The sequence below is a fragment of the Sebastes fasciatus genome, chromosome 2, assembly GCF_043250625.1.
Source record: "Sebastes fasciatus isolate fSebFas1 chromosome 2, fSebFas1.pri, whole genome shotgun sequence".
NCBI lineage: Eukaryota > Metazoa > Chordata > Actinopteri > Perciformes > Sebastidae > Sebastes > Sebastes fasciatus.
In genome coordinates this window covers 24,263,533-24,277,216 of record NC_133796.1, presented here as the reverse complement: position 1 = coordinate 24,277,216, position 13,684 = coordinate 24,263,533, and the positions used below count along the sequence as shown (strand labels likewise).

General features: G+C 37.8%; 1 protein-coding gene across 1 annotated transcript; it reads right to left on the bottom strand.

Annotated features, from left to right (window-relative positions):
- Nucleotides 1-682: 682 nt before the first annotated feature.
- Nucleotides 683-11,648, bottom strand: LOC141755795 (ephrin-B2a-like). Its single transcript, XM_074615028.1, has 5 exons — nt 10,797-11,648; nt 8,811-9,094; nt 6,975-7,067; nt 4,104-4,220; nt 683-1,271 (listed from the first exon to the last, which is right to left on the bottom strand). Exons 1-5 carry the CDS (start codon nt 10,901-10,903, stop codon nt 868-870), a joined length of 1,005 nt encoding a protein of 334 aa, XP_074471129.1. The 5' UTR covers nt 10,904-11,648; the 3' UTR covers nt 683-867.
- Nucleotides 11,649-13,684: the final 2,036 nt, after the last annotated feature.

Sequence of the window (13,684 nt, the reverse complement as noted above, 5' to 3'; positions counted from 1 at the left end):
AATGTTTGACATTTCTGCATGAAAAAGGATTTCAACAATTAATTAGTTATCAAACCAGTGGATGATGAATTTTTTTAGAACAAACTAAAACTAACTTAATAATCGACTAATTGTTCACTTAAATTTGATATACTATTGGGTAGATTCATTTTAAAATGTATCATATTTTTAAAGTTCTTCAATACATTTTGTATGAAAGTATTATTAGCAAAATTTACTTAAAGTTTTCAAAAGTAAAAGTACTCAGAAAAAGAGCCCCTCTGAGTGTTATACTATTTTATATTATATTATTGGATTAATATTACTGATAATTTTACTAGTTGGTTGAGGTGGAGCTAATTTTAAGTACTTTACATACTGCTGGGTAGTTTAATCAATAAAAATGCAACATATTTTATAAACTCATATGTTTTGTGCAAAATCTTATTCTGCAAAGTAACTACTAATAATGGCTGCCATATAAACGTAGTGGAGTAAAAAGCACAATATTCCCCGCTGCAATGTAGCGGAGTGGACGTATAAAGTGTCATGAAATAGAAATACTTAAGTAAAGTACAGATACCTCAAAATTGTACTCAAGTAGGCCTACAGTAGGTTAAATGTACTCATAGTTACATCCCGCCACTGGCATTCGCTGCACGCTTCCAAACAAACTGAACACAATGATGTGTTATAACACGAGTTCCTCTATGATTGTCTCTCTGTACTATATCAAGAAAACAAATGGTGTGGTGATATGATCAGTGCAGCACAGCTGTTAGATGTACTGTCAGATGTGACCTTTCTTCACACCCACCACAAATTTTAAAACTAAAGTAAAGGAAGTGCTGTGTGTCCCAGACAGTTTAGACTGCAGAGCAGCAAACACTAGACTTTGTAGTAAAGGTTGGTGGGAGTCTGGGGCGTTATCTCCTGAACTATGTACACGGGGGGCCCGTATTCGCCGCTCACACGCTCATAATGACGACAGAGGATGCTGTCAGGAGCCTGCATAGGAAAGACAACGTCGCTGCGGTCCGAGCCGTTGTAGTCGCTGCCGATGCTGTCCCGCTTCGCCACGGCCAAAGTGTTGAGGGACACGGAGGCAGACTGCTGGCTATCTGGGACACAGCGAGGGTGACGGTGACAGTGACGATTCCTCCACAGCACGACCAGCAGAATTATGATGACCAGAACGAGGATCACACCGCCGGAGACAACCCACATGAACAGTCCTGACTCAGAGCCACCGCCATCACTGGGGTTTGTTTGTCCTGTTCCTGAGCCCGAGTCTGTCATGAGAAACAGAGGAGAGACAGAAAGAAGGACATGAGGAGGAACTGAGATGACAGAGTGAACTAGAGCACACGACACAGAGATTTAAAAACAATTTCTCTCAGATTGTGCAGCCTGATCAGTCTTCACATGAAAAACCTCCAGACATATGCTGTAATCTTTAGTGACTCACTGGTAAACAGCCTGTTGACCTTTCTCTGAATGGACCAATGAGTCATGGAATATGGAAACTGTAAAATCAACATACATAGGCCTACCATTTTATACTAACAAGAAATCATACAATATCTGTGATGTTGGTTTTTAATCAAACCTCAACTTTGGAAAGCCAATTAAACTTCACAAATACACATCATAATATTGTTCCCACAATAGCTGCTGCTTCATTTCCTTTGTGAATTGCATTGGGGAAGAATACAGTCCATCAACAGCTCACTTAAAAAAACTAGGGCTGTCAATCGATTAAAATATTTATTGTGATTAATCACTTGATTGTTTCTAGTTAATCACGATCAATCGCAAATGAATCGCAATTTTTTTTATCTGTTCAAAATGTACCTTAAAGGGAGATTTGTCAAGTATTTAATATTCTTATCAACATGGGAGTGGGGAAATGTGCTGCTTTATGCAAATGTATGTATATATTTATTATTGGAAAGCAGTTAACAACACAAAACAATGACAAGTATTGTCCAGAAACCCTCACAGGTACTGCATTTAGCATAAAAAATCCTAAAGTGGGTATGTCTGTAAAGGGGAAACTCATGGGTACCCAGAGAACCCATTTTCATTCACATATCTTGAGGTCAGAGGTCAAGGGACCCCTTTGAAAATGGCCATGCCAGTTTATCCTTGCCAAAATGTAGCGTAAGTTTGGAGAATTATTTAACCTCCTTTGCCACAAGCTAGTATGACATGGTTGGTACCAATGGATTCCTTAGGTTTTTCTAGTTTCATATGATGCCATCTTCACTCTAGCTTTACAACTGAGCCCGCTACAACCTAAAAAACACAAGTTGTGTTAATACGTTAAATAAATTAGTGGCGTTAAAACAAATTTAATAATAAGGTGTTAACTTTGACAGCCCTGAAACATACATATTTAGTCTGTATGGTGTCTAGTTTGAGTGTACTTTATTTAGTAATGTTTTTCCACACTACATAAAACCTGCTCAGGATCAATATGGATTTGGCACAGTATACATATGTATTAAGTATATCAGCATGGGTACAATTTATATTCATTTTTTCATTCTTTTCACATTTTTTCCGTATGCAGATTCATACAGATGCCTTAGATGTCAGATAAGTGAACATATTTCCCTTTCTGCATCAAATCTATAACATTTGTGAGCTGAAATTCAAATAAATCCGTCTGTAAAATTACAGACTGTGTAATTACAGACTTTAAATCACTTTCCAAAGTATACTTTAAAAGATTGTCTGATGTATTATTCCTGCCCTCCAGTGAAGGGGAAATTAAAAATACAAAAAACGTAATCAGTAAAGTTCATCATTAGAATAAGTCTTGTGATATCCTTTTTGCCATAGAGCTCCACTGTTGTCCAGAAACTATTAAAACACATTAATGGTCCACACTGTTGCATTGGGTGACATGTTTCCTCATTACAATGAATATGGGCACTGTAGTTTTGAGTCGAAACAACTTATAATGTCTTGCCTCATGGCTGATAATAGTCCTCAACAAACACACTATTTACTTGTGTTTGGGCTACAGTGCCCCCAGTGGTCGTTGATGAGGTGGATGTACTATTGGTAGGTTACCGAGGAGGAAGTGGGTATACTCTCCTATGTATAATGGATTTTTGGCTGATAGGTAGGTACACTGTAAACCACCAGAAAAAGAGGGAAGTATACCCTGAATACCTTCCACTACACCACTGAGTGCCCCATTATTTTAGCAGATTATCAGCCTTTTTTTAAATACAGAATATTGCCAGCCTTATCCTTTAACAAGATACAGTATGTTTTAGTTAACACATTAAAACATGCAAAGATATAATTATGGTCCCTTAATTGTAAAGATTGTAAAGATCAATAGTCTAAACTAGGGCTGTCAATTGATTAAAATATTTAATCGCGATTAATCATAAATTAATCGTACATATTTTTATCTGTTCAAAGGGAGATTTGTCAAGTATTTATTACTCTTATCAACGTGGGAGTGGGCAAATATGCTGCTTTATGCAAATGTATGTATATATTTATTATTATAAATCAATTAAAGACACAAAACAATGACAAATATTGTCCAGAAACCCTCAGAGGTACTGCATTTAGCATACAAAATATACTCAAATCATAACACGGCAAACTGCAGCCCAACAGGCAACAACAGCTGTCAGTGTGTCAGTGTGCTGACTTGACTATTACTTGCCCCAAACTGCATGTGATTATCATAAAGTGGGCATGTCTATAAAGGGGAGACTCGTGGGTACATAGAACCCATTTTCATTCACATATCTTGAGGTCAGAGGTCAAGGGACTCCTCTGAAAATCACCATGCCAGTTTTTCCTCGCCAAAATGTATTGTAAGTTTGGAGCGTTATTTAACCTTCTTCCTGACAAGCTAGTGTGACATGGTTGGTACCAATGGATTCCTTAGGGTTTGTAGTTTAATATGTCACTCTAGCTTTAAAATTGAGCCCGCTACAACCTAAAAATTGCAAGTTGCATTAATGCGTTAAAAAAAAGAGTGGCGTTAAAACAAATTTGCGTTAACTTTGACAGCCCTAGTTGAAAAGCTTTACCTACGTAGCTACACCTGTACATATTCTCCAGGCAATATTTTTGCTTTGTTTTCATACCAGTTTTGTTTTTGGGATCTTCTTCTTTCGGAGAGGGGTCCTGGGACTTGGACTTTGGTCGTGTGGGTGGGAATCTGGTGGGGGACTCCTGGAGGGTTGAAGGTGGATCTGAAGAGCCTGGAAAATAAAACAGGACAGTTTGAAATAAAATCACAACATATAACTCACCATACTTCACATCTCCTGATTTCCCCTGCATGGTGGTGTGTAGGTGGGGTTATGTCATGTCAAAATGTTCCTATTGTAACTGTGTCTGTTGAATCATCAGTGTTTGATGTCAGAATCAGTGCAAGAGCAGGTTTTTCTTTAACTCATTATTTTTGCGCCGACATTCAAGTTAGAATGCATCACTAACCTAATTAGACCACAAACAAGTTGTGTTCTGAGTCACAGCTGGGACTTTCGTTTCTTTCTTGACTGGGAAAACTATCACTAATGCTTTCACTTCCTCCACCTACACATTCATAACTGAATTCAGAAAATTCAAATCTTTCTTTGGGGTTTTCCAAAAGGAATATGGGGAAATAGGGAATCAAAAACGTTAAGGGGCACTCCACCAATTTAACAGGTGTATAATGTTTTCTGTAGCTATGTAGCTGTAATTAGATCAAATGACAGCACTTGAGAAACTTGTATACTTAACTTATGAGTATTATACTTTACTTATACGTTGAGTATTTTCATTTTATACTTCTTCTCTACATTTCAGAGGGTATCACTTTTTGCTCCACTACCTATATTTGATAGCGGTTAAATATTACTTTTTTTACATTAAGACTTTACAAGAAAATATGATAAACTTATAAAATACAACACATTGTTTAAGATTAAACCAGCTGTTTCCAACCTTTTGAGTTGTTAGCAGTTCCACCAAAAAAACATTTCCCCTCTAAAGTTCTCCTATAGTTTCATTTAAATAACCGTTCAAGGCAATAAAGAGGTCAAATCAAAGCAAAATATCCATCCAATGTCCAAAATATTAAAACAAATTTCCTTTCCTCGTTCCTTAATCATGTCACAACACCTCAGATTTATCTTGTGACACCTTGAAAGGCCCGACCAGATTGGGAACCACTGGACAACCTCATGTATATAAAGTAGTTAAAACTAGCTCCACCTCAACCAGCTACAACAGTAAAACGCTGCTTACACATTGATGCATCTGCATTAGTGATCTAATAATGTCACTTTGGGTTTACATTTTACTGATAATACTTCTTACTGAAGTGGTATATTTCATGCAGAACTTTTACTTGAAGTATTTTTATGTTACTTTATTGATACTTTTACTTATGTATATACTATCTGAATATTTCTTACACCACCGCTTTTTAAGTCTCTCACAATCCCTGAGCTTTATGGAAGTGCAATATTAAATTGTAAGATGGCAGTTTGAACTAAAATACTGTACGGAGGCCTGCAGAGAAAGAGGCAGGAATAACATTTCATAAATCACAGAATAACTGCAGGAATTAATTTAACACCATAGATTCATAAATTTCAAATGTGTGTAAATCACATAGAGGTGTTTCACAAACAAATACAACCAAGAGAAGAACTGCAGTAGATGAACATACTATGGCCTTTAAGTGGAGTTTCTTTCTCCTAATTTGTTTTTACTCATTTCATTTAAAGGGGATCTGTTATGCTTTTGTGCCTTTTCCCTTTACGTTTAGTGTGTTCTATAGTGTTTTTGAGCATGTAAAAGGTCTGCAAAGTTACATGAAAATTAAAGGATGTAAACATGTTCTGGTAGAAACCTAAAATACAAGCATGAGCCTGAAAATTAGCACGATAGGTCCTCTTTAATTTTCTCATTTATTTATCAATAATTTAATTTTACTGACACCACATTTAGCATGAATGTATAAAATAACTACATGATTAGATGTTCAGTTTTAAAAAGCACAATCCATAAATGCACATCCAAACAAAAAGGCCGTGACACAACCAAACATCTAAACACAAGACTGGAAACTACAGGAATTTTAATATATGAAGGGATTAACATGAGATTAACACTAACTCTGAGTTATTAATGTTTTCTGCTGCTGTTAAACTGTTTGTTTACATCAGTAGCAGTTTGTAAACACAGCAGGAAAACAGCCCTGTATTTGCAGTTCTGATCAGTTGAGAAACACAAAATGCTTATTTTCCATCTCAAATTCTTGAATAATTTATATGAATAATACTTCACATTTATGAAGTCACAAATTACATGTTGGGGCTTAAACAGATTTAGCTTTTAAGGTTTTTAGCAACACACACAGAAACACAGCATCTGTTTAATTTATCGGATTCTGTGCAGCCCAATAACGCACCAAAACACAGCTGTGTATGCTTGTTTCTTCATATATTATAAGGTTACTTGCCTAATAAAATTACAAATTGTGTATATATATGAATAGTGAATTGATAGTTAAAGGGATACGTTGTGATTTATCCTTAGGACATTTAAAATAATGGCAGCGAATATGTTCAGAATCTGCCTTATTAAATTTTCATGTATGTGATAAGAACATAAAACGATAAAAGAGGGACCATTGGCTATTTGATGTTAATACAGGGGGAAAAGATTATTGACTGCCACAGTCCGAATGATCGCATACAGGATAATACGGGTGGCTTTAAGCTGCCAGCGGTTTGAATTAGTGATAATTCATGACGGCAATCTCTCTTCAAGAGAATGAATAGAAGATCGACATTATCTGACCACTTAATAACTCCAGAGAGGAGATGATATTATTGCATACAACGACCAGATTGAAACAATTGTTGTCCCTTTAGCATTGTTTGATATATCTCTTTCTCTTTCATTCACACGCCCAGCTTCATTGCACACATGCTGGCACACAAACACAAAGTACTTACTTTGGCCGACTCTCAGCACCAGCTTCATGGATTTGGTTCTACACACCCCTCCATTAGTATTATCCAGACCCTGCAGAGCGCCTGCAGAGGTGGCTGACATGCAGAGAGAGGAGGCAAATATGTTGTTATTTCATGCAATCATCATAATACAAGATTATTAAGAAATGCATAGTTCCATTATGATTTCTTTGCAGACGGTTTAGCCAGTTGCTGAATGTTGCATCACACAGGCAACAAACTGTGATGTTACATATAGTATATATATATATATATATAAAATCACAAGCGTAAAAACGCCACTAAACTAATGTGGTGCAACTACAGCTGCACCAAATGATAATTCATTAATTGTTTAGTGTACTGTATAAATTGTTAGAAAACAGTAAAGAAATGGCCATCACATGTTCCCAGAGTCCAAAGAGACATCTTCATATTGCTTGTTTTGTTTGATCAACAGTCCAAAATCAAAAAAGATATTTGCTTTGTTATCACATAAGACAAACAAAGCAGCAAATCCTCCTATTTAAGAAACTGGAACCAGAGAACACGCAACACATATACCAATGACTTAAACTATGAATTGATTTTGAAAATAGTTGCAGATACATTTTCTTGTTGAACTCGTCCCAGCTCTAAATATGTGAACAAAGTGAATAAATGTGTTTTTATTTTAACTAACATAGAGATTGCTAAATATATTCATACACAAACACCAAGAACTCTAGTTCAACCCATCACTCCCACAACACTCACACTCACACATACACACACACAGACTTGTTAGCAGCATTTAGGTCAGATAACAACATCTCACAGTCTACAAGCCACGTTGCCATGAAAGCTCCCATCAAATCTGCCTGATGCTGTAAAAGCCTTGTGTGATTTGGGGCATGTAAGCCCTTGGAATCACACTGGCCTGCCAGAGCGAAGTGTGCTGTCAGAGCGTGGCGATGTGGATGAGGCTACATGGTCAGACTTGCTCTCCATCTCATGCATCACTTGCCACTAAGATGCTGGTTCAACCGTCAGCGGCCCAATAACGAGGCCACGTTGTTTTGATTCTCACGCAAACTGACAAATGGAGAGGGAGCCGAGGATGATGGCTACTTCGTCTCCCACGAGGAAAAAGAAACAGTTGCTAGCATTGATTCAAATCCACCTGTGGGAACCAGCAGCTTGGGTCTCTGTTCTACTGATTTTAAAGTGCTCACATGCACTGAGACATACACGGGGGACTCTGATATCATGTCTGAGCTGAACCAGCCCGTTCTCATTCCCAGGGCGGTAAATACTGACGCTTTGTCACGGCCGTCAGCGCTTGATACCGCCGCACAAGGCACCCAGTATGAGACGCACCGGGCTTTCCATTAACTACAATGTAAACCCATCAGCAGCAACAGTAAACGCTCAGAGAAAGTGCTGCGGTGACGTAGTTTAAAGAGCATAAGAGACAAACAGGGTGGATGGGAGGGGAGGTGGATGGGTCCACCGACACAAGGCTTTCATCCAGGAGGCCGCTGTTCGTGTCCCGTGCATTAAGTTTCAATTTACAATCAGCTGATCATTCGTGTCCCGTGTTCACAACGTCCAGTCACATTTTCCCAATTAAAACATTATAATTTTAAGCCCAACCATGTTGTTTTGTCCTAAACCTAACTAAGTGGTTTTGTTGTCTAATCATAAGCAAGTGTTTCTGTCTAATTCACAACATTAAGCACGTGTTTACCGCGACCGTAAAGTGACGCCGAGGGGTCTGACAAAGCGTCAGTATATGACGAGTTAGGATGAGAACGTGTTTGCTGAACGTGAGCTGTGAGGTCGCACGCAGTGACTCACAGGTGATATAATAGTCCCTCCCCTTGAGGAACTCCAGGCCCCAGAGGTTGGGGCTGAACTCCTGGAACTTGAACGTGAACTTTACATCCTGGTGAGGCTTGTCACAGTTCAGCAGCGGCGTGTCCGTCTTGTCGATGGTGCAGCTCTCCATCTGCCCTCTGGAGACCAGGTACACTCGGTAGAACTCCTCCTTTTCCCCCGAGGAAGCGTCCGCCCGAGGACACACGATGTCCATCTTGTCCCCGATCTGAGGATACAGGACCTGACCCTGACCTGGACTGAATCTGCGTGCGAGATAAGAGGGTTACAAGATGAAGTGTGTAAAACGATTCACCGGTAGCATATGAATGCTCTAACGCGTCATTATCAGATTAATTAAGAAAATTGTGAAAAATGACCATCACAAGTTCAAAAACAGTCCCAAAGGTGGCATCGTTAATCATTTTGTTTCAGGAACACACCAAAACCCAAACATATTCCATTTCAAAGCTGAAACGATTAGTTGATTCATCCAGTGGTTTTCAAAGTGGGGTCCGGGGACCCTAAGGGGTCGCTGAGGGGGATCCAGGGGGTCCCCAGCAAAAAGGGGAATCATTTATTTTCACTATCCATAAATACCACGGAGAAGACTATTTTGGTCGTGGGTTTCATACACTTTCTGTAATAAAACATTTAAAAGCAAAATCCTATCAGATTGGAGACAAAATCTTATCAAATGGGGGTCTGTGGTCTAATTTGTGTCAGTTTCGGGGTCCTTGACGCAAATAAATTTGGGAACCACTGAATTAGCTGATCGACAAAAAAATTAATCTGCAACTATTTTGATAATCGATTAATACATTTGAGTCATTTTTAAAGACAAAATTCCAAAAAATCCTCTCATTTCAGCTTCTCGGTTGTGAGGATTTTTTGCTTTTCTTTGTCTTATTTGACATTAAACTGAATATATTTGGGTTATTGGGTGTTTTTTTCAAACAAAATCATTAATTTGGAGACAACATCTTGCACTTTTCTGATATTGTAAAGATCGAAACATGAATGAAAACATGAAACATGAAAACGATCAGCACATAAATGGATAATGAAAATAATAGTTAGTTGCAGCCCAATTTAATTCAACATAATATAAAACCTCACATTTGCGAAGCCCCCAGAGAATGAATGAATTAATAAATGATTAAAACAATTAATCGATTATCATAGTTGTCTGTAATTAATTGACTAATTGTTTTAGATCTACAGCCACTCATGTGCAGGGTTGGGTAGTGACAGATTACATGCAATCGGGATTATGTAATGAAATTACCAACAAAAAAAAAGACCCAGATTATCCCAGATTACATTTGAAAAAAGTGCATTTAGATTATAGTTACATTGTCAAGGATTACTTGATTACATTTTTGATTACATCTTTAAAATATGGCAATTTTAAATTATGAAACTTTATTCATGATAACCAATTATATTAACTCATGTGTACATATGATACCTGTAGTTTGTGCCAGTACTGTTTTTATAAGGGTTATTTTTATTTAACCATCTGTAAATGCTGAAATATGCAAGATGCAGTTTATTTGCATTGAAAATATTTTGAGATGCTTAAAGAGACAAAATAACATTTGTCCACCTGCAGTTTGTGCCAGTACTGGGTTATTTGATTTAACCAACTGTAAATGCTGAAATATGCAAAATGATGTTTATTTGCATTGAAAATGTTTTCAGATGTCTAAAGAGACAAAATAATATGTGTCCATTGTTTTAGTATGAGGTGCAATATTTAGTCGAAACGTATTCAGATTGGATTACATTCTTTGTAATCCAATGCATTACGTTACTAATTACAAAAAACTGCCACATTGCAGTAAAATGATTGCATCTCCTCTGATTAACTTGATCAATTAGGTCACACACTACAAAGCAGCAGCAGCAGAAAGTTGCAGCCTCTCTGGTAAACTGCTCCATGCACTCACTCACTCACTCACTCACTTGGTGTTGGAGCTGCTCCAGTGGATGGACTCCAGAGTGACTGCTCGACATGAGCTGATGATGGCCAGCAGGATCAGGGCTCCGCAGCTCCATGTGGTTCTCCCCATCACAGGAACAAGTATCTCGGTATCATAAACCAGAGTGGAAACGGTCTGAACCGTGTTGCCTCTGCATGATGTCTCCAGGTTTTTGCTCTGCAGGACACATTCCCACCAAGTTGAGACTCTTCCTCCTGCAGCTGTGTGAGCTTCTCCACATTGTGCGTTAATTGGCTAGAAGATCATTCGTGTGACGAGATCCAAGTATCGAGGAGAGAGATTGTGAAGAGTATATTATCAGTCATCAGCTGACTGAGTGACCAGGTCCGCTCATTATACGCACTCATGCGTAGTGGAGACCGGGGCTGTGTGGCACACTCTCTCTTTCTGCACATTAAAGATACTGAGATAAATGTATCAGCATCAATAAAAAAAAACGCTTTATTTCTTTAGTGGGAATTGTAGAGGTTGAGTTTATCCTCTCAACACATTTTTGAAACTAAAAAACTAAACTAAAACAACACAAGGGGATAAAAGCAGGTTGAAGAATGTGTCTGTGTGGGGTTTTTTTTTTATGTGTGTGTGTGTGTGTGTGTGTGTGTGTGTGTGCGTGTGTGTGATGTGGATAATGGGTGTGTGTTTGGCATTGAATGAGGCTAGATGGTCATATAAGACATATATCTACTCTTAAACACATACAGACATCCTTCCTTTTATGTGTAGAGCATAGGGGGAACAAAAACAAAACAAAAAGAAAATAAATGAGTAAAATATATATATAATACAGTATATACACATACACATATATATTAATAATATGAATAATAATAAAGATGATGATGATGATGATGATGATGATGATGATGATGGTCATGATAATAATGTCAATAACAATAATAATACCAACACTTACAATAATAAGTGAGATAAATAAATAAGTAAATAATAACAATAATAAATATACTTCCTACTAAATTACAATCCACCTCTGTGAGCTAATAATATCAAATAATCTAATTTACAGGTAAACTGCTTTTTTTTCTTGTTAATTTTTTAATGATTTTTTTCCTTAGCCCAGTTAAAGTCTGTAAAGCCCGCTTTAGGCAAATTAATGATTTATATAAATAAAATTGACTTTATTTGACTGACAGCTTATGATATAAGAGAATTTTTAATGGAAAAAACAAACAGTGATTTGTGTACAGATTGAGTTTCTGTGCATCTGGAAACCTACTTTTGTTTGCATTAATAAGTATTTCATCAGAGATGCCTTTAGTAATATATATATATATATATATATATTTAAATAAGCCTATTGTGTGTATCAAAGGCTTGACCTGCAATATAAAGTAAGCTTACATCATTTACTGTATTAAAAAACACACATAACAATGACATTTTAGGCCAGTTTTATACCACTACTTTTTAACTCAAAGTTTTAATTCTTCTCAGTGAAGTAACCATATGAGGAAGTTCAGGACCAGAGAGTACAGATTTGATTGATGGTGCATTTTTTGGTCTCCCTGTTGGAGGTGAACATTGATGTGGTGACAAACAGAAAGACGAGATTTGACTCAGTGATCACCTTAAAGCTGAAGTAGGTGAGATTGGAGCACATGATTAAAAAAGAGTTATTGTTATAAAACGGTCGCTATATCCTGACAGTAGTACATGAAACAGGTAACCTGGAAAAAAACATGTGCCTCTGTGTCCTCCGGTGTCCTCCGGTGTCCATCCGGTGTCCTCCGGTGTCCATCCGGTGTCCTCCGGTGTCCTCCGGTGCTCCTAACGGCATCTGCATGGTTTCACGGACCGGAGGAAAACAAGCAGTAAGAGCTGATCTGTCTGCTGTCCAGCTGCCGTCTACGAGAGCCGGCTGTCACATGCTCGCGAACTCCGACCAAACGGTCAAACTACACAGCACTGATCAAATATGAATCAATATTATGTTACGTTAATTCCTATTTCTCACCTCAAATGTTTTCAGAATCATCTTGTAGTGTACGGTTTAGCTGTAAAATTATAAAGTTTGTGACCCGGCAGCCATGTTGAGATCTCTTCAGGGAATACCAAGCACCGCCCACCAGCCGGAGCACAGCCAATAGGAACGCTCTCTCAATGAAATGACCTGTGATTGGTCAAAGTCTCCCGTCACGGGCTAGATTTTTAAAAGCCTGAAACAGAGCCATGAGGAGGTGCAGAAGTCTAGTTTTCTCTCAGAAAACTTGAATTACAATATGCTGAGAGGTTATTATGGGTTTTTAGCCCAATGATGCCAAAACATATACTGCCTACTGCCACTTTAAATGAACCTACATTTCTCTACCGAGCTGACTTTAATGAGGATCAGGTCATGAAGATGTCCATCTACCTCTAAAGATTGAGGAAGTTCCCCAAATAAAAAAACAGCAACCACATGAGTTTGGGAAATCCTCCACTGCATCCAGAGCTTGTGGATCAGTATATATAAAATCTCCATAGGTTGGACGGGTTGTGATGAGTGGATTTTCTTTAAATCCTGTGTATTCTGCATTTAAGAAGCCAAGGCTGTAATCCCGTCATTTCCAGAGAATCTGAACTAATGACAAAGTGGTTTAAAAGATTACGCAGGGCTTCTGTCACAAGACTAAAGCACCACAAATGACGGCTGAACTGTACAGAATGTCTGCGTCTCTGTTGGGAGCTGACTGGGCTGCATGTGTGTTCAAAGTGTTGGCAACATCTTTTCATATTTATAATTCATTTAAGGGCTTTTTTTTGACAAGGACTACACAGAAGAAAGCAGATGCAGAGATATTTTCTAATGTAAACACAAAATTATGGTCAGACTAAAACAAACTTCAGATGTTT

Excerpts from the sequence above, each read along its gene's own strand:
- LOC141755795 (XM_074615028.1), bottom strand. The coding sequence starts at position 10,903 with ATGGGGAGAACCACATGGAGCTGCGGAGCCCTGATCCTGCTGGCCATC. Across the intron at positions 9,095-10,796 it reads TGGAGCAGCTCCAACACCAA|ATTCAGTCCAGGTCAGGGTC; the intron begins GTGAGTGAGTGA and ends TCTCGCACGCAG. Across the intron at positions 4,221-6,974 it reads GGTGCTGAGAGTCGGCCAAA|GCTCTTCAGATCCACCTTCA; the intron begins GTAAGTACTTTG and ends TTTATTTTCCAG.